The sequence below is a fragment of the Eubalaena glacialis genome, chromosome 4, assembly GCF_028564815.1.
Source record: "Eubalaena glacialis isolate mEubGla1 chromosome 4, mEubGla1.1.hap2.+ XY, whole genome shotgun sequence".
In the NCBI taxonomy this organism is placed as follows: domain Eukaryota; kingdom Metazoa; phylum Chordata; class Mammalia; order Artiodactyla; family Balaenidae; genus Eubalaena; species Eubalaena glacialis.
In genome coordinates, this window is record NC_083719.1 from 67,220,606 (window position 1) to 67,242,305 (window position 21,700).

General features: G+C 36.2%; 1 protein-coding gene across 2 annotated transcripts in view; it reads right to left on the minus strand.

Annotated features, from left to right (window-relative positions):
• The window catches only part of EDIL3 (EGF like repeats and discoidin domains 3), a 437,617-nt gene that overhangs the window by 292,676 nt on the left and 123,241 nt on the right, over positions 1-21,700 (minus strand). For both annotated transcript variants that reach the window (XM_061187979.1, XM_061187978.1), the window contains exon 2: positions 10,584-10,712. In XM_061187979.1, coding sequence (XP_061043962.1) covers positions 10,584-10,712 — 129 coding nt within the window. The remainder of the gene's footprint in view (positions 1-10,583; positions 10,713-21,700) is intronic.

Here is a 21,700-nt window from a genome sequence, read left to right on the forward strand (position 1 = left end):
TTTTTAATGAAATGGAAAGATTTTAATTTCATATCCTAAGTGAAAAAGAATGATCAAAGAATGTGCTATGTATGTTTTATGTACACATATGTATACACATAAACACATGTAGACAATTTTGTATAAAGGTGTCAATTTAAATTGCTATCACTCTTTATATGACTGTATATGGCTATAGATACAGACATAGATAGAACTTTAGACGTAGGTAAATGATAGAAAAGATAATGAAAGTATATATAACCTAGGATTATGATACTTTTTATTTACTTCTCTTATTTTATATTTCCTAAGTTTTCTTCTTTATTACTCTTGTAATGAAGAAAATCAATAATTCTATGTAAAATATAAATTCTTAAATATAGCTGGCTATGTCAAGATAAAAACAATGCACACACTGTTCACTTTTCTTCCTGTTAATGGTATTTAGCAACTCAATCTAAATTATGTTTTCATTTTCTTGTTTCTATTGTAATCATAGGAAGAAGATTTTGTTCATTCTCCAGCAACATATCAATTTCCCTGAAATGATAAGATTTTAACACCTTGTCACAATTGGTTAAAAACAATGTTATTTTTTAATGACTTGCTCTGTTTAGGATACCTTGGGTTGATGGGCACTTAATTCAATTGAAAGGGAACAAACAATAGCTATAATTGTTAAAATCAAGCAATAGATTAACAGTGAAAAAACAATGAAAAAGATAAAACCAAGTAACAGTATAGAAGGTTTTAAAGATTGTTGGGCATGTTTTCTCTATTTTATAAGTCATTTGCAAGTCTCCTGTAGACCTCTTTTCCATTAAATTGGAAGAGAAAAATTTCCCAGAGTTTAATGCTAAATATGTCATTTAGCCTATCACTTTAAAATAGGAATTTTCATAAATATGCAGAATTGTACTTTTTGTAGTGCCACAACCGACTTTATGCCACTCCGTTTGGAATCTGAATAAAAGGAAAAATTAATGTCACTTTGCATTTTCACTTTTCTAATTTCTTCAATGTATTTCCCTAAAATAAACAGAAAATAATCAAGCTTTTCCTTTTAAGAGTTTTTACTTTTTCCTCCCTTATAAAAAATAGAGGATTTTTTTGATAAAAATCAGTGTTACTAAAATTTTTGAATTCATAGCTAGTAACATAAAAATAAATATCCACAAACATATCTATATGTTTACCAACTTTTTGCACTGCCAATAAAAACTGTTAAAAAATCAAATAAAAAGAAAAGCAACTAACATTCTATGGTAAATTATAAAACTGGCTATAAATTCTTCCCCTTCTTGCATCCTCGCCTTTGCAATACGAAGGGGCAAATCCTCCCATTAAAACTGTCGTTAGCTAATGTGACAAAGGCTGAGGTTTGATAAGTGCTTGTAATTGTGATTTGATCTTTCTCACTGCTCTTGGGACCTTCCCACCACCAATATGTAAGGAAGCTTGATTTATCAGAGACAAGCCATACTAGCCAAGCCATCTTCAACTATCCAGTACCAGTGAACCAGAATACCACTTAAGTGACTTACAGAATTGTGAGATGAATTGTTGTTGTTTAAAGCCGCTAAATTTGTGATTTGTTAAGCAGAAAAAGCTTAATGATACACATCTACTATCCCTTCATTCACGAAGTATTTATTCCAGTTTAAATGGTATACATCAAAAAAGAATTAATTTGTTACATTGTCTTTTCCTGAAAATAAAAGCCTTACCACAAATTGGTACTCATCTTTTGACTGGGCAAGAGAGGATTTCTGTACTTGATATTTTCTGAAGTCCTTTGATGTTATATATGTGTTTTCTGAAGTTAGTATATAAATGTTAGGGCTTGGAATTGCAAGCTAACAAACTCTGATTATTATAATTAACAGTAAATTAGAACCACTTTAAAATTAATAAGCTGGTTTATAAGCTATGTTATAGAAATTTAAATATATATAAAACAAAATTATTTTTCTATAATATATGCAAAATAAATGGCAAAACATTTCCCTTAAATTATTAATTCTGTCATCTTAACTGTACAATTCTATTTGTAAGAACACATATTTAATCATTTTTATTAACAAAAAAGTAAGTAAACATAACTGAAAATAAATGCCTTTGACTCTTATTGACTGAGAAATTTCTAAGCTATCATCCATGGCTAGCAGCTTTTGAGAAACTATTTTAGTGTATGCAGAATAGCTCTCATTATGATAATTTCTAGAAATATGGATTCAATCATGAGCTACCTTTCCTTAGTCCAAGAAGTAACCTTAAGGGGAAAAAAAAACTGACAATTACTCATAATTTCATCTAATATATGAATAATTTAACTGAAATTTACCAAATCTCTCATTTGGTAACCAAAGTTCAGAAATCTAAAAGTAGCCTCACTCTACCCAAGAGATCTACTTAAAGCTTATCAATATTCTGATATTTCATGCTCACTAACAAGAAGTCTTTTAGACAGACTCAGTCTCTACTACAATACTTGAAATTCTGGCACTGGTCATCTTCTAAAAGATAAACATGAATATGGTTACGCAAGGTGCAAGACGTACAGTGGAAATTGGTGTGTATTTTTTTTTTTTTAAAGTTTTACGAGATACTTCGTGTTTCTGGAGCAAATGTAACCAATTTCTCATAATGAAATGGAAGCAGAAGGATAGATTAGCAGTGATGAGAGCTGAGGGCCACAAATTTAAAAGAACCCGAATTCATGTTAGAAAACGGATACCAATTACCGAAGGGAAATATGTTTCAATGTAGAACGATAGAAGAGGACAGGAGAAGACAGAACAGGATAAAGCACCTTCATGTTTATTAATTTTTTTCTAAATGAGAAAACCTGATTAGAAGCCAATGAAATGACAGACAGGATAAAGAGGAAGAACTAGAAATGAAATGATATGCTTTGTTTCCCTGTACTGAACTACTCTCAGAAACACAGTTACTTTGAATTCTTTCTAAAAGTGATGATGGATTTTAAATTACTACAAAATTCCAATGTTTATGTCCTCTGTTGTCAGACTGATAGTTTTAATAGGTTAAGCGTATGCTAAATATCATTAAAATATCTATATGAGTCATCTGATTTAGTTTATTCTTAGTAAAACACAAGCTTAGGTTTTATATCATATTTCTGAATCATAATGCCATTATAGTTCTATTTTAAAGGAAAAACCCCCTTGGCCCAAATTCCTCTTTAATTACTGTCGTCACTCTGCCATCTGTATGCAATGAAGGTATCTCAGCTCTTCTCTCTGTTCAAACATCAACCTTTCAGTCTTTCCTAATAGTCCTATCCAAAAATAACCTCCTTTTATTCTACCTCACACTTGTCTTTATTTTTTTAATAGAGCTTACCATGATAAGTGTAGTGGTTTACTGTCTAGTTCCCCTTTTGACTAGAAGATTTGTGAAGGCAAAGCCTCTTTTATAATGGTCATAGCCTCACTGCCAGGAAGAGTGACTAACACATAGTATGTGCTCGCTAAATATTTGATGGATGGGCAAATAAATGAATAAATTGATGAATGTTTGTTATAGTCATTTTTAAAAATTAAAGACTACTTTTTACAGCAGTTTTAGATTCACAGCAAAATAGAGGAAGGTACAGAGATTTCCCATATGGTCTCTGACCCCGCACAAGCACCTCTCCCATTATCACCACTCCCCAGCAAAATGGTACATTTGCTACAACTGATGAACATACATTTACCCATCATAATCATCCAAAGTCTATAGGTTGCATTAGGGCTTACTCTTGGTGTTGTACATTGCATGGGTTTGGACAAGTGCATAGTAACATGTATCCAATGTTACAGTATCATACAGAGTATTTTCATTGCCCTAAAATCTTTGCTCTATTGCTATTCATCCCTACCACCCTGCCCCAGCATCCACTAATCTTTTTACTGTCCCCAGTTCTGCCTTTCCCAGAAGGTCATAGAGTTGGATTCATACAGTATGTAGTCTTTTCAAACTGGCTGTTTCACTTAGTCATATGCATTTAAGCTTCCTCCATGTCTGTTCATGATTTGATAGTTCATTTTTTAAAGAGCTGAATAATACTCCATTGTCTGGATGTACCACAGTTTATGTATTCACATATTGAAGGACATCTTGGTTGCTTCCAAGTTTTGTCAGTTACAGATAAAACTGCTATAAGCATCCGTGTGCACGTTTTTGCGTGGACATAAGTTTCCAACTTCTTTTGGTAAATACCAAGGAGCATGATAGCTGGATCACATGGTAAGAGTATGTTTTGCTTTGTAAGAAACTGCCAAACTATTTTCCAAAATGGCTGCACCATTTTTGCATTCTCACCAGCAATGAATGAGAGTTTCTACTGCTCTACATGCTTTCCAACATTTAGTGTTGTCAGTGTTCTAGATTTTGGTCATTCTGATAGGTGTGTATCTCGTTGTTTTAATTTGCATTTCCCTGACGACACATGGTGTGGAACATCTTTTCATATGCTTATCTTCCATCTGCATGTCTTCTTTGGTGAGGTGTTTTTTAAGGCTTTTGGCTCATTTTTTAAATCAAGCTGCTTGCTTTCTTATTGTTGAGTCTTAAGAGTTCTTTGTATATTTTCGAGAACAGCCAAGATTTTTTTTGGAGAACAGCTATGTTTTTTCCAAATATACTCTCCCAGTTTGTGGCTTACCTTCTCATTCTCTTGACACTGTCTTTCACAGAGCAGAAGTTTGATAAAGCCTAGCTTATGAATTCTTTCTTTCATGGATTATGTCTTTGGTGTTGTATTAGAAAAGTTATCTTCATACTCAAAGTCTTCTAGATTCTCTCTCATGTTATTTCCTAGGGGTTTTATAGTTTTGCACTTTACATTTAGGTCTATGATCCATTTTTTTAAATTGAAGTATAGTTGATTTATAGTGCTGAGTTAATTTCTGCTGTACAGCAAAGTGATTCAGTTATACATATTATATACACACACACACATATATATATACACACACACATATGTGGTCCATTTTGAATTAACTTTCTGTGAAGGGCATCTATGTCTATATTCATTTTTTTGCATGTGAATGTCCAGTTGTTCCAGCACCATTTGTAGAGAAGACTCCCTTTGCTCCATTGTATTGCCTTTGTTCCTTTGTCAATGACCAGTTGACTATATTAATATATATCTATTTCTGAACTCTCCATTCTGTTCCATTGATCTATTTGTCTGTTGTTTCTTGATACCACACTGTCTTGAGTACTATAGCATTACAGTAAGTCTTGAAGTCAGGTATCATCATTCCTCCAACTTTGCTCTTCTCCTCTAATATTCTGCTGGCTATTCTGTATCTCTTGCCTCTCCATACAAGCTCTTGAATCAGTTTGTTGATATGTACAAAATAACTTCTTGAGATGTTGATTGGGATTGCTTGAATCTATAGATCAATTTGGGAAAAACTGACATCTTGACAATACTAAGTCTCCCTATCCATGAACACAAATACCTCTCCATTTATTTAGCTCTTCTTTGATTTCATTCATCAGAGTTTTAAATATCTAATTATTTAATTTCTGTGGGTGCTAACGTAAATAGCACTATGTTTTTTAATTTCAAATTCCACTTGTTCATTGCTGTTATATAGGAAGATGATTTACTTTTGTATATTAACCTTGCATACTGCAACTTTGCTATAAATCCTCATTAGTTCCAGGAGGATTTTTTTTTGTTGACTCTAGGATTTTCTAAATGATTATGTCATCTGCGAACAAAGACAGCTTTATTTCTTTCTTTCCAATCTGTATACTTGTATTTCCTTTACTTGTCTTATTGCATTAGATAGCACTTCCAGTTCAATATTAAAACAGAGTGGTGAGAGGGGCCATCCTTGTCTTGCTTCTGATCTTAGTGGGAAAGCTTTGAATTTCTCATCATTAAGTATGATGGTAGCTGTAGGTATTTTATAGATATTCTTTATCAAGTTGAGGAAGTTCCCCTGTATTCCTAGCTACTTTTTAAAAAATTTCCTCTAAATCTTCCATGTGCCACAACCTAGCTCTTTCCTCACAACTCCAGCAAAATTGATCTTGGCAAGATCATCCGTAAGTCACATGTAATCAATGTAAGTATTTACCTTGGTCAACTTCTCCACAGTATTTGACATTGCTGACCACCCATTCCTGTCTACCCTTAACTTTTGGGGCACAACCCTTTCCTGGTTTCTCTTCTATCTCCCTAACTACTCCTTCTCAGTCTTCTTTATAGCTTTTACTTTCTCTACCTATTGCTTAATTGTTGATGAACCTCTCATCAGTTTCCAGTTCTTGGTCCTCTCTTCTTTTCACAAGTTATTCTGCTTCTGGACAGATTCATACAGTCCCTGAGCTTAAATCACTGTCTGTATAATTATGACTTCCAAATCTATGCCGGACTTCTTTACGAATGTCTAGCAGATTCCTCAAATTCAGTATGTGAAATACTCAACTCATTTTCTCCCTTCCAATCCAGTGTATGCTCAATTTTCACTGTCTCAGTAAATGGCCCCAAGTTGCTCAGGCCAGAAATTTGAGATGTTTCTTCTTTACTCCTCCCTTTATGCAAACCCCTTTTATCCAGTAACCCTATAAGTCATGAAAATTTATCTGTTGTATCCTTTAAATACTTATTGACTCTCTCCTCTCCATCCTCTTTGTTATTACACTGACCCAGGCTAAGATCATCAAGTCTGACCTGGTCTCTGCAGTAGCCTACAAATTGTCCCCTGCCATACTCTGCTCTAATTTTTTCCCCATATTGCAGTGACAGTGATATTCTAAAAGTACAAATCCTCTCTATTACTCTTAGAACAAAGTCCAAATTCCACAAAACATCATGCAACCCTGCAGAATCTGCCACCATCACCATTTCCAGACTCATTAATGGCCATCATGTCTTTCCCCTTTTAAGCCACAGTAAATTCCTTTCAGTTCATGGAATTATGACTTTCCTTATATCCTGGTTTTCCTAAAAATTATTTCCTCTGTCTGGACTACTTTTAGCTTTCTGCCTGGTAGATTAAAATTATTTTTTAGAATTATGTCAAAATATTATTTTTTTCAGGTAGGCATGCATTCTCTGACACCTAGCTTAAAAGAGGACACCTGCTTTATATTCTAATGGCTCCATCTACTTCTCCTATCACAATACCCATCATATTTATCTACTTATTTATTTATCTGCTTTCCTAGATAAACAGTAATTCCTGTAAATTTGTTTACCAATGCATCTCTACCATTAGGTAACTACTACTTAGTCAGTGCTAAATAAATATTTGTTTAAGAATAAATGAAAACTAAGATTTTATTTTTTTTTAAAGTCAATCACTTACTCTGTCCTCTTTGGTTGCATTAATATACTATGCAATTGAGTTTTAAAATTTATATTTGTTATTAGTTTACAGAAATACTCCGATAGCATACAGAGGAGAATTCTACCATGGAACTTGGACAATTTAATAATTCCCAAGGTTTCCATATATGAATGCTAGAATGTTCACTAGTAATAGAAATTTTTCTATGAAATAAATGTGTCAACATTTGGCTCCAAACTACACAGTGCCATTCAAGAACGTGAGCAAGTAACTGGGAAGTAATTAGGGTCTTAACCACATGGTGCTTATCCAGCAGTCCCCTGGAGAAGGTGGCACTGTCCATTGCATGTCTATGCAAACACTGGTAAATCTGGCTGATGTCTTCAAATCAGAGGATGCCAACTAGGCTTTTTTCCTTTCCTTTGCTCATAGAGATGCTTTCCTATTGCCTTTTGTGGATATCAGAAGTGAGTTTTCATAACTCTGAGAGGCTGAGAACATCACGGTCTGTAGGTATGTCTGTATAAGGGGGATGTGTGTGTGTGCTGGGGGGGGGCAGACAAAGAGACAGGGAGTGATAGAGAGAGATAAAGTATGGATATTGGAGTACACAGCCAGATCAAGAATTAAGTACAAAGAAGAGCAATGCTGCCTAGTGAATGAAGTTCACAAATCTGAGCAAGTTAATTTCTCCAAACTTCCACAGGTAGCATAGGAATGTAAGTGATGTGAGGATTGGTCACAAAGGGAGTAAAGTGTTTTGTGCTTACCTGACACTAGATGCTTTGAGAGGGAAGAGTAAAAGTCCAAAAATGGATGAGGCTCTCTTTGAAATAAGTAGCATCAAGAACTTATAATAAGGCTACTGCAAAGTAATGAAGTTTGAGGTAAAATCAAGAATCAACTTTTATCTCTGAGAGTAGCATATGTTTGAAATTCCCCTCTCCAAATGCACTACAATAGAGCATATTTTTGATTGTAGAATAAATAGAGTAATAATAATTTTTAAAGTTAGATCAAAATGCACGTTTTAATAAGGTGATTTAGAACTTCATATAATCACAAAATATATATGGTTCAAAAGGCTAGCAGCATATCTCCATCTTTGCAAGGATTAATGTTAAAGTAAAAATACAGCAATGGTGACAGTTCAACTCTTTTGTCTTTTATGATATCACATCAAAATACCTATAGCTTTTGAGGTTTTTCTGGTATAACATTCTAGTACTACACTCTGCTCTTCTGCACTGGTGCTACCCAACAGCAGGGAAACAACAACAGCAATGTCCCAGAAATGTTCCAGAAAAGTGGTAGATTTTTTAAAATTAAAAAGGCAGGATTGTCTTTAATGATCTAATGTTCAAATATTTTGTACCAATAATTAGTTTTAAAGACACGAAAAAAATAAGGTAGGCTAGATATTAAAGGCATTGCTATTAAGTATTTTTATTCAATAAATACTTAGTATTCCCTGATTATATGCAAGAGTTAACAAAGAGGTAGAAGAAATGTGAGGTGTTTTAATAATAAGAGAATAATGAATCTAAGAAAACTTAATTCTATAAGCATTTGATTTCTCAGTCTCATTGAACTAAGAGGAATATGGCAGTATGTTTAGTTTTTAAAGTGTTGCAGCCTATAGTATCATTCTTCTGATAAAATGACAAATGTTGAATTAATGTTTAAAAATATGGCCCGAAGTATCCAAGTATTTACTTCAAAATTCTATAAAGATACTGGTTTCTTAATTATTTAAACACATTTGACTCTTCAGTTCCAGATTTGGCTCTTACAAAGTAGCAACAAAAACATTATATACTACAAATCTAAGGCACTGCCGATTTGGGGTCAGTGGGCTTAAAATATAACTCTAAATTTTTATTCCATTCATATATTCCTGTTGGGAATATTTATCATCCTAATTTTCTTCAGAGATATAGACTTTTGTGAGGATAGAATTCTCATATTAAACTCTGAAACTCACTGTACATATTTGGAGACTTGGTCAAAGTGGTTACAACAGTTTTATTTCTATGGCACTGAATCAAATCCCCTAAAATAGCAGCAAGTTAATAAAAGCCTTAAAAGAGAATTGTCTTTGAAATGAATCAAATGAACATAGTACTTTTCAGCAATAATATAATTAACTTTTTCGAATGTAATACGTTCATACCAATGTAACATAAAAATACAAGTAAAACACATTTAAAAAATAAAGCACACTAAAATGCAATTAATAGTGGCCAAAAATGGCTAGTTAGTGGTTTTATTTAATTATTCTTTCATTCATTCAACCAAGTTATTGGGTATTGGGCTCCTACTACACATAAAGGAACTAGTTAGGTGCATTAGATACAATGGTGAGTAACTCACACTGATCCCTTCCTGTAGACAGAACTACTTTTCTTCTTCAAAACTATTTTTGAAAAGCTATGGACATCTCTGACTTTTCCAAGGTTTATGCTGGCTGACTGAACTTTAATCCAATACATGTTTGGTTTTCCTATATTGAACAGTTATAGTTCACTTTTTTCTTCTTTGTACTGACATGAAAAAATTTTTCTTCCAACTTAACCATGGTATTACTTTTAATCAGAGAAAAAAATCTCTATACAAATTTATGTAGTGCTAAATTATTTAAAGTACCGATATCTTCTTAATGGAGAACTATTTGGAAATTATGGAAGCTACCCTGAATCCATAACTATATATGCCAATGAAGTACTTCACAGATGAAAAACATTTTGAAATGTGATCACTGACTAATATTTGCCAAGCATGTTTTTGAGACTTTGAAGAACAATGCAGCTGGAATATTTTTTCTTTCATCATGTATTTATAGTCTCAGAAAAGTAATGATTAGAACAGCTTCAAAATACTGATGAATATTTTCAATCACTAAAATAAGTTCTATTTTATTCAGAGTGACTATCTAACTTGAATAAATTGACTTGGGAATTGCTTTCCAGTGAAAATAAAATTTAAATGTATATTAATATTAGAAAAATAAATTTATTATATTCAGTAGTACATGTAGTGCCTTTAAAGTATAATGTTAATCACTAAAATATATTTTTAAATTTTTTGAGAGCACTATGAATAAAAATATACTTTAAATATAAAATAAAAATGTTAAAATTGAGAGGCCTACAGAGGAGTAAACTAATTAGCAACACATAAGAATCTTATACAGAGTACCCATAATGCACTGACAGCCAAATTTGTCAGTCACTCATGAAAACAAAGAGGATAACTATTGAAATGCTTAAATCTTACACTTACCAACCTCCACAACACTAGAACAATTGGGATCTGTGAAGCCATCTGGGCACTTGCAGGAAAAGGAATCATCAGACAATCCTGACACACAGATACCTCCATTTTCACACGGATTGTGATCACAAATATCACCTGAGGAACAAAGAAACAGATATTGACTTTTCTTGCCTTAGGCAGTGAACTGTACTATTTCACATACCCCACTCATCTTCCTTTGGTAAAGTCACCATACTATTTAGATTTACAGGTAAGGTAGGCAAGACCCATTTGAAACCATGTGCTTCTAAGAGAGAGGATATGTAACATGGTAAAAATTAAATTTTACGATTCAAACACTGCATACTGAATTGCATACTAAAAGCGATTAACTCAGGTTGGGTCCCTTCATTACATGTAAATATTGTCTAATTTGTTAAAGAAGATTAACTGAAATATCTGTGGTTGACTGGTTTATTAATTATTCCAATAAATAACCTATCTATATCCACACGCTTTGCTCTGTAACTTTGCAATTTCTCTCAATAAAGGGGTGGGGTTTATTTCTTGATCCCTAGAGTCTGAGCTTGTCCATGTGACTTGCTTTGGCCAATAGGATGTTAGGAGACCTGAAGTCAGCTGAGGTTTGAAAAAACACTTGAATATTTCTGCTTCCTCTCTTAGAACCCTGCAACCGCCCTGAGAATAAAATCTCTCTCTTGCTTGAGAGAGTTGAGAGAAACATGGGAGGAAAGAGAAATAAGTTGTGCGGTAACAAAAACCTAAAATATGTGGCCTTGGCTTTGATACTGGTGGCAGATGGAATCCGGAAAGGCACTGAAAGAATGGCTACAGGAGGCTAGAAAAAGGGCTCTCCCTGCTATACAGAGAGAAGCAGTTGGTAAAACTATCACCTGAGGATACTTGGTTGATAGAGAATGTACCTAATAAACTTTTGTATATGAGTAATGAGATTTGTAGGCAGAATGTTAAAGTGTCACTTGACTCTTAATAGCTGTATCTGATAAGGCACTACAAGAAAGAGACATGCTAAATAAAGAACTGATGATTTTGAAAGTAAAGAAAAGGAATAGAGAGGCACCAGGACTCGCTATAGAAAATAATTTCTCAACTCCAGCCTCTCAAACCAGTGAAAGATCAAATCCAGAGCTTTGTCAGAAAGATGGCCTCAACATAAATATAAAATGAAGGATGTAGCTACAAGACCTTTGTGAAAACATTTCATATAATTCAGGTGTAGCCTGAAAGAATCTCTCAAATAAAAAAGGAATTCTAGAAATCTTAAGGGTGTTATCCCTGAGCAGCCTTAAAATACACAAAGCAGCACTGATTAAGTCTGGAGTGAAAAACAGGCTTCAGAGAGTCACGGGTGTGCCTTTATTTATTTATTTTTTAAACATCTTTACTGGAGTATAATTGCTTTACAATGTTGTGGTAGTTTCTGCTGTATAACAAAGTGAATCAGCTATATGTATACATATATCCCCATTTCCCCTCCCGTTTGCACCTCCCTACCACCCTCACTCGCCAACCCTCTAGGTGGTCATGAAGCACCAAGCTGATCTCCCTGTGCTATGCAGCTGCTTCCCACTAGCTATCTATTTTTCATTTGGTAGTGTATATATGTCAATGCTACTCTCTCATTTCGTCCCAGCTTCCCCTTCCCCTTCACGTGTCCTCAAGTCCATTCTCTATGTCTGCGTCTTTATAAATGTCCTGTCTCTAGGTTCATCAGAACCTTTTTCGTTTTTTTTTTGATTCCACATATATGTGTTAGCATACAGTATTTGTTTTTCTCTTTCTGACTTACTTCACTATGTATGACAGACTCTAGGTCCAACCACCTCACTACAAATAACTCAATTTCGTTTCTTTTTATGGCTGAGTAATATTCCATTGTATATATGTGCCACATCTTCTTTATCCATTTGTCTGTCGATGGGCATTTAGGTTGTTTCCATGTCCTGGCTATTGTAAATAGCGCTGCAATGAACATTGTGGTACATGTCTCCTTTTGAATTATAGTTTTCTCAGGGTATATGCCCAGCAGTGGAATTGCTGGGTCATATGATAGTTTTATTTTTAGTTTTTTAAGGACCCCCATACTGTTCTCCATAATGGCTGTATAAATTTACATTCCCACCAATAGTGCAAGAGGGTTCCCTTTTCTCCACACCCTCTCCAGCATTTATTGTTTGTAGCTTTTTGATGATGGCCATTCTGACTGGTGTGAGATGATACCTCATTGTAGTTTTGATTTGCATTTCTCTAATGAATAGTGATGCTGAGCATCCTTTCATGTGTTTGTTGGCAACCTGTATATCTTCTTTGGAGAAATGTCTGCTTAGGTCTTCCACCCATTTTTGGATTGGATTGTTTGTTTTTTTGATATTGAGCTGCATGAGCTGCTTGTATATTTTGGAGATTAATCCTTTGTCAGTTGCTTCGTTTGCAAATATTTTCTCCCATTCTGAGGATTGTCTTTTCATCTTGTTTATGGTTTCCTTTGCTGTGTACCTTTTAAGTTTCATTAGGTCCCATTTGTTTATATTTGTTTTTATTTCCATTTCTCTAGGAGGTGGCTCAAAAAGGATCTTGCTGTGATTTATGTCATAGAGTGTTCTGCCTAGGTTTTCCTCTAAGAGTTTTATAGTGTCTGGCCTTACATTTAGGTCTTTAATCCATTTTGAGTTTATTTTTGTGTATGGTGTTAGGGAGTGTTCTGATTTCATCCTTTTACATGTAGCTGTCCAGTTTTCCCAGCACCACTTATTGAAGAGGCTGTCTTTTCTCCATTGTATATTCTTGCCTCCTTTATCAAAGATAAAGTGACCATATGTGTGTGGGTTTATCTCTGGGCTTTCTCTCCTGTTCCATTGATCTATATTTCTGTTTTTGTGCCAGTACCATACTGTCTTGATTACTGTAGCTTTGTAGTATAGTCTGAAGTCAGGGAGCCTGATTCCTCCAGCTCCATTTTTCTTTCTCAAGATTGCTTTGGCTATACGGGGTCTTTTGTGTTCCCATACAAATTGTGAAATTTTCTGTTCTAGCGCTGTGAAAAATGCCATTGGTAGTTTGATAGAGATTGCACTGAATCTATAGATTGCTTTGGGTAGTATAGTCATTTTCACAATGCTGATTCTTCCAATCCAAGAACATGGTATATCTCTCCATCTGTTTGTACTGTCTTTAATTTCTTTCATCAGTGTCTTATAGTTTTCTGCATACAGGTGTTTTGTCTCCTTAGGTAGGTTTATTCCTAGGTATTTTATTCTTTTATGTTGCAATGGTAAATGGGAGTGTTTCTTTAATTTCTCTTTCAGATTTTTTATCATTAGTGTATAGGAATGCAAGAGATTTCTGTGCATTAGTTTTGTACTCTGGCCCATTACCAAATTCATTGATTAGCTCTAGTAGTTTTCTGGTAGCATCTTTAGGATTTTCTATGTATACCATTATGACATCTGCAAACAGTGACAGTTTTACTTTTTCTTTCCAATTTGGATCCCTTTTAGTTCTTTTTCTTCTCTGATTGCTGTGGCTAAAACTTCCAAAACTATGTTGAATAACAGTGGTGAGAGTGGGCAACCTTGTCTTGTTCCTGATCTTAGAGGAAACAGTTTCAGTCTTTCACCATTGAGAACAATGTTGCCTGTGGGTTTGTCATATATGGCCTTTAATATGTTGAGGTGGCTTCTCTCTATGCCTACTTTCTGGAGAGTTGTTGTCATAAATGGGCATCGAATTTTGTTGAAAGCTTTTTCTGCACCTACTGAGATTATCATATGGTTTTTATCCTTTAGCTTGTTAATATGGTGTATCACATTTATTGATTTGCATATACTGAAGAATCCTTGCATTCCTGGGATAAACCTCACTTGATCATGGTGTATGATCCAGTTAATGTACTGTTGGATTCTGTTTGCTAGTATTTTGTTGAGGATTTTTGCATCTATGTTCATCAGTGATATTGGCCTGTAGTTTTCTTTCATTGCGACATTTTTGTCTGGTTTTGGTATCAGGGTGATGGTGGCCTCGTAGAATGAGTTTGGGAGTGTTCCTCCCTCTGCTGTATTTTGGAAGAGTTTGAGAAGGATAGGTGTTAGCTCTTCTCTAAATGTTTGATAGAATTCGCCTGTGAAGCCATCTGGTCCTGGGCTTTTGTTTGTTGGAAGATTTTTAATCACAGTTTCAATTTCAGTGCTTGTGATTGGTCTGTTCATATTTTCTATCTCTTCCTGGTTCACTCTCGGAAGGTTGTGCTTTCCTAAGAATTTGTCCATTTCTTCCAGGTTGTCCATTTTATTGGCATATAGTTGCTTGCAGTAATCTCTCATGATCCTTGGTATTTCTGCAGTGTCAGTTGTTACTTCTTTTTCATTTCTAATTCTGTTCATTTGAGTCTTCTCCTTTTTTTCTTGATGAGTCTGGCTAATGGTTTATCAATTTTGTTTATCTTCTCAAAGAACCAGCTTTTAGTTTTATTGATCTTTGCTATTGTTTCCTTCATTTCTTTTTCATTTATTTCTGATCTGATCTTTATGATTTCTTTCCTTCTGCTAACTTTGGGGGTTTTTTGTTCTTCTTTCTCTAATTGCTTTAGGTGTAAGGTTAGGTTGTTTATTTGAGATTTTTCTTGTTTCTTGAGGTAGGATTGTATTGCTATTAACTTCCTCTTAGAACTGCTTTTGCTGCATCCCCTAGGTTTTGGGTCATCATGTTTTCATTGTCATTTGTTTCTAGGTATTTTTTATTTCTTCAGTGATCTCTTGGTTATTTAGTAGTGTATTGTTTAGCTTCCATGTGTTTGTATTTTTTACAGTTTTTGTCCTGTAATTGATATCTAGTCTCATAGCGCTGTGGTCAGAAAAGATTCTTGATACGATTTCAATTTTCTTAAATTTACCAAGGCTTGATTTGTGACCCAAGATATGATCTATCCTGGAGAATGTTTCATGAGCACTTGAGAAGAAAGTGTATTCTGTTGTGTTTGGATGGAATGTCCTATAAATATCAATTAAGTCCATCTTGTCTAATGTGTCATTTAAAGCTTGTGTTTCCTTATTTATTTTCATTTTGAATGATCTGTCCATTGGTGAAAATGGGGTGTTAAAGTCCCCTACTATGATTATGTTACTGTCGATTTTCCCTTTTATGGCTATTAGCATTTGCCTTATGTATTGAGGTGCTCCTATGTTGGGTGCATGTATATTTATAATTGTTGTATCTTCTTCTTGGATTAATCCCTAGATCATTATATAGTCTCCTTCTTTGTCTCTTGTAATAGTCTTTATTTTAAAGTTTATTTTGTCTGAGAATTGCTTCTCCAGCTTTCTTCTGATTTCCATTTGCATGGAATATCTTTTTCCATCCCCTCACCTTCAATCTGTACGTATCCCTAGGTCTGAAGTAGGTCTTTGTAGACAACATGTATATGGGTCTTATTTTTGTATCCATTCAGCCACTCTATGTCTTTTGGTTGGAGCATTTAATCCATTTACATTTAAGGTAGTTATTGATATGTATGTTCCTATTACCATTTTATTAATTGTTTTGGGTTTGTTAATGTAGGTCTCTTCCTCTTCCTGTGTTTCCTGCCTAGAGAAGTTCCTTTAGCATTTGTTGTAAAGCTGGTTTGGTGGTGAATTCTCTTAGCTTTTGCTTGTCTGTAAAGGTTTTAATTTCTCCATCGAACCTGAATGAGATCCTTGCTGGGTAGAGTAATCTTGGCTGTAGGTTTTTCCCTTTCATCACTTTAAATATGTCCTGCCACTCCCTTCTGGCTTGCAGAGTTTCTGCTGAAAGATCACCTGTTAACCTTATGGGGATTGCTTTGTATATTATTTGTTGCTTTTCCCTTGCTACTTTTAATACTTTTTGTTTGTATTTAGTTTATGATAGTTTGATTAATATGTGTCTTGGCATGTTTCTTCTTGGATTTATCCTGTATGGGACTCTCTGTGCTTCCTAGACTTGATTGACTATTTCCTCTCCGCTGTTAGGGAAGTTTTCAACTATAATCTCTTTAAATATTTTCTCAGTCCCTTTCTTTTTCTCTTCTTCTTCTGGCACCCCTATAATTCAAATGTTGGTGCGTTTAATGTTGTCCCAGAGGTCTCTGAGACTGCCCTCAATTCTTTTCATTCTTTTTTCCTTATTCTGCTCTGTGGCAGTTATTTCCACTATTTCATCTTCCTGGTGATTTATCCATTCTTCTGCCTCAGTTATTCTGCTATTCATTCCTTCTAGAGAATTTTTAATTTCATTTATTGTGTTGTTCATCACTGTTTGTTTGCTCTTTAGTTCTTCTAGGTCCTTGTTAAAATTTTCTTGTATTTTCTCCATTCTGTTTCCAAGGTTTTGGATCATCTTTATTATCATTACTCTGAATTCTTTTTCAGGTAGACTGCCTATTTCTTCTTCATTTGTTTGGTCTGGTGGGTTTTTACCTTGCTCCTTCATCTGCTGTGTGTTTCTGTGTCTTCTCATTTTGTTTAACTTACTGTGTTTGGGGTCTCCTTTTCACAGGGTGCAGGTTCATAGTTTCTGTTGTTTTTGTTCTCTGCCCCTAGTGGGTGAGGTTGGTTCTGTGGCTTGTGCAGGCCTTCTGGTGGAGGGGACTAGTGCCTGTGTTCTGGTGGGTGGGGATGGATCTTGTCTTTCTGGTGGGCAGTGCCACGTCCGGTGGTGTGTTTTGGGGTGTCTGTGAACTTATTATGATTTTAGGCAGCCTCTCTGCTAATGGGTAGGGTTGTGTTCCTGTCTTGCTAGTTGTTTGGCATATGGCATCCATCACTGGAGCTTGCTGGCCATTGGGTGGAGCTTGGTCTTATGTTGAGACGGAGATCTCTGGGAGAGATCTCACTGACATATTATGTGGGGCCGGGAGATCTCCAGTGGTCCAATGTCCTGAACTCGGCTCTCCCACCTCAGAGGCTCAGGCCTGACACCTGGCTGAAGCACCAAGACCCAGTCAGCTACAAGGCTCAGAAGAAAAGGAAGAAAAAAAAGGACGAAAAATAAAATAAAATTAAATTAAATTAAATTTAAAAAAAATTAAAAATATAATAAAATTAAAAAATAATAATAAATTTAAAAAAAGAAAAAAGAAGAGAGCAACCAAACCAATAAACAAATCCACCAATGATAACAAGCACTAAAAGCTAAATTAAGATAAACATAAAAATCAGAAACAAATCAGTCACAGAAAGCAAACCCCAAGTCTACAGTTGCTCCCAAAGTCCACTGCCTCAATTTTGGGAACATTTGTTGTCTATTCAGGTATTCCACAGATGCAGGGTACATCAAGTTGATTGTGGGGATTTAATCCACTGCTCCTGAGGCTGCACGGAGAAATTTCCCTTTCTCTTCTTTGTTCGCAGAACTCCTGGGGTTCAGCTTTGGTTTTTGCCCCACCTCTGCATGTAGGTCACCCTCAGGCATGTTCCCTGCCCAGACAGGAGGGTGTTAAAGCAGCGGCTTTAGGATTAGGGCTCTCTTGCTCACTCAGGCCAGGGAGAGGGAGAGGTATGGTAGTCATAATTGGAATGCGGGGTAAACCTGCGGTAGCAGAGGCTAGCGTGACATTGCAGCAGCCTGAGGCGTGCCATGTGTTCTCCCAGGGAAGTGGTCCCTGGATCTTGGGATCCTGGCAGTGGCGTGCTGCACAGACTCCTGGGGGGGTCGGGGTGTGTGGATAGTGACCTGTGCTTGCACACAGTATTTTTGGTGGCAGCGGCAGCAGCATTAACGTTTCATGCCCATCTCTGGGGTCCAAGCTGATAGCCTCAGTTTGCGCTTGTCTCTGGAGCTTGTTTAGGTGGTGCTCTGCCTTCTGTGGGCACACAGAGAAGGAATCCCCTGTCCTCGCACACCCCGAAACAATGGTCTCTTGCCTCTTCGGCAGGTCCAGACTTTCCCTGACTCCCTCCCGGCTAGCTGTGGCGCACTAGCCCCCTTCAGGCTTTCTTCACTCAGCCAACCCCAGTCCTCTCCCTGCGATCTGACCTCCGAAGCCCGAGCCTCAGCTCCCAGCCCCCACCTGCCCTGGTGGGTGAGCAGACAAGCCTCTCAGGCTGGTGAGTGCTGGTCGGCACCAATCCTCTGTGCGGGAATCTCTCCGCTTTGCCCTCTGCCCCCCTGTTGCTGCGCTCTCCTCTGTGGCTCCGAAGCTACCCACCCCCCGCCCATCCCCCGTCTCCGCCAGTGAAGGGGCTTCCTAGTGTGTGGAAACTTTTCCTCCTTCTCAGCTCCCTCCCAGAGGTGCAGGTCCCGTCCCTATTTTTTGTCTCTGTTTTTTCTTTTTTCTTTTGCCCTACCCAGGTACGTGGGGATTTTCTTGCCCTTTGGGAAGTCTGAGGTCTTCTGCCAGTGTTCAGTAGGTGTTCTGTAGGAGTTGTTCCCATGTGTAGATGTATTTTTGATGTATTTGTGGGGAGAAGTTGCTCTGCAGGTCTTACTCCTCCACCATCTTGAAGGTCCCCCCACGGGTGTTGCTTTATTGCACAAAGAGGATGTGATCAGATTTAGAAAAGTCCATATAGTTTCTAAGGGAGCTTTATAGGTGAAGGTGCCACCTCCTGGATTAAAAGAGAATGAGGCTTTTCAAAATTTAAAAAAGCAGTGAGGTCCCAACTTCCTTACTGCTTGGTATTTCTTAGGAACTTTATTCCCTTATAGGAGCTTTCCCATGAATTATTTCACCTCTTTTCCAGACTGATTGCTTTAAAATTTTAGAAAAATGAAAACGGAGGTTAAGATATTTGTTAAATTTATAAAGCAAGTCATTAGCTATACTAACATGATAGATAAAAATACTACATTAGCACTGGAGCATATATTAGAAAAGGGAGTCATGAAATAAGTGAATAAATGAATGAATGAATATTTTTTTTTGAATACTATAGAATTTAGCATGGCTGGACCCTGGAGTATTTGATTGTCAATGGCTGAGAAAGTATAATTATGTCAGATCAGGGAAGATTAAAAAGTGGCATCATAATTTGTAAGATGAGGAGCCAATGAATGTTTTTAACATATATTTTAAAGTTTTGACATGGTCAGATCTATTTTAAGAAGACTATCCTGGCAGAATTCTATAGAGTGCCTTTGAAAGTGGAGGTTGATGACTGGTAAAGATATTTCAATAGACCATCTGTCTATCTCTTTATATATTTAGCTAGTGAGCCATTCAACCATCTCTCCATTTGTCCATCCATTTGTCCATCCATCCATCTATTCCTTGAGCACCCATTTTATGATAGGCACTGAGGTAAGTGCTAGCCATACAGAATTAAGACAGTCCTTACAATCAATAAGTACAGAGCCCACTGTGGGAGATTAAAAAAATGGGAATGATTACAGCACATAGTAATAAGAGCTGTGATTAGGATCCAAATCTTAGGACCACAGGAGACTTCTAAACAGATGCAGTGCTGTTAGGTGACGTAGAAGAGGAAGGGGGTATATGCTCAACATTCCAGACAAAGAAAATAACATATACAAAGGAAAAAGATCATGGCTTATTCCAGGTACTTCAAGTAGGCCACTATAATTAAAGCATAGACGTCTATGATGAGTAGAGAGAAATGAGCTCAGAAGTGTAAAGGCCCTGTATGCTGTACAAAAAATTCTGAAGTTTATTTGTAAGCACTGGAAAATCATAAAAGGACTTTACATATGGGAAAGTATATTATCACATTTGTGTTCTGGAATGATGACTCAGGCAGCATTGTGTTGAATCAAATGGAGTAGTCTAGGTTGATGGCAGAAGGACTAAGCATTAATCTTTTGAAGTAGTCCCAGCAAAAAATAATGAGGATTTTCTTAACCCTCTTTAGAGATAGCTGTGGACAGGGGAAGCAATGCAGGCACCATTTAAACCCAATCCAGTTAATAAATACTAGGTAGTAAAATAGGAAATGGAAGTCCTCCCAGATCACTACCCCCCATTAGAAACAAGGCATTATTGTTGAGATTTTCTAGAAAGAGCCAATTACCAGTTTAAAAGTGTGATCCTGCCTCTCTGCCTTTGGTGTGAGCAAAGCAGCACAGCTTTGTACAGTCAGACTAACAACACTGACATCTTCTAACTCTGTACATTGTATGAAGATGAGTACTAACACTCAACCTTTATTTGATAAGATGTCAGTCATATTTCTGTGTATTGTGCATACTACAAAAAGAGGAGTTCTACATTCCCCAGACCAGGATCTGTTGTTGCAGCCATTTCAACAGATCAAGTAACATTGTAAATGTTTATACTGATTTATTCACACTGACAGAAGCAGTCTCTACAGGAGAAAGGCAAGAGATGAACAGTATCTTAGAGGTTCTGGAGAATACAGCTATATATATTTATCCAAAATCAAGACCTCTCATTCTGATCCCTCTCACTCCTACTGCCAGGTTCCTGCAAAGTTTATTAACTGATGTGAGCTTACCCAAGGTCACATGAGGCCACAATGTCTGGTCCCTTTGGTTATCCCATCATCATGGGGAGTTTTGGTGTCCTAAGAAAACTTTCTTGGTACTTGTGCTGCCCTTTCTGGTATTAATACTTAATCGGTTTTCTACCAGGTATGTGTGGCAGTCATATGATGCTTCTGTGGTCAAAATGAGACAGGACAATCTGTTCACCTCTCATTATATCTCGTAGATACCAGCTGCTGTTCAGCTGACCTGTTTTCTCTCTTGTCCTTGTACTTTTGTTTCTTTCTTTTTGCTTACTACTTATTTCTAAGAAATTAATACTTGTGAAAACTCATATTTTATCCCCAGTATTGATATTTACTCAGTGTCTTTTTGAAACACAGGAAAGAGGTAATAGGTATGACCAAAATGTACCAGGTAGAATCAAGATGACATTGTGACCAAATTGATGTGGGGTTGAGGGAGAGAAAAAAATCTGGGTTGATTTCTAGAGCTCCTGTCTGTATGACTACGAGGCCATCTTTCATAAGCAAATATAATGGGCTTAGTGTCAAAGGAATTATTGTGTTTGAGAAGTCTGTGGAATATTCAAAACGAAAATGTCTCATAAAGCTATTGAATAAGCAGATATGCAATCGGAGAGCTTTTGCTAAAACAGGGATTGTTAAGTACAGACGTGAATACTGTAT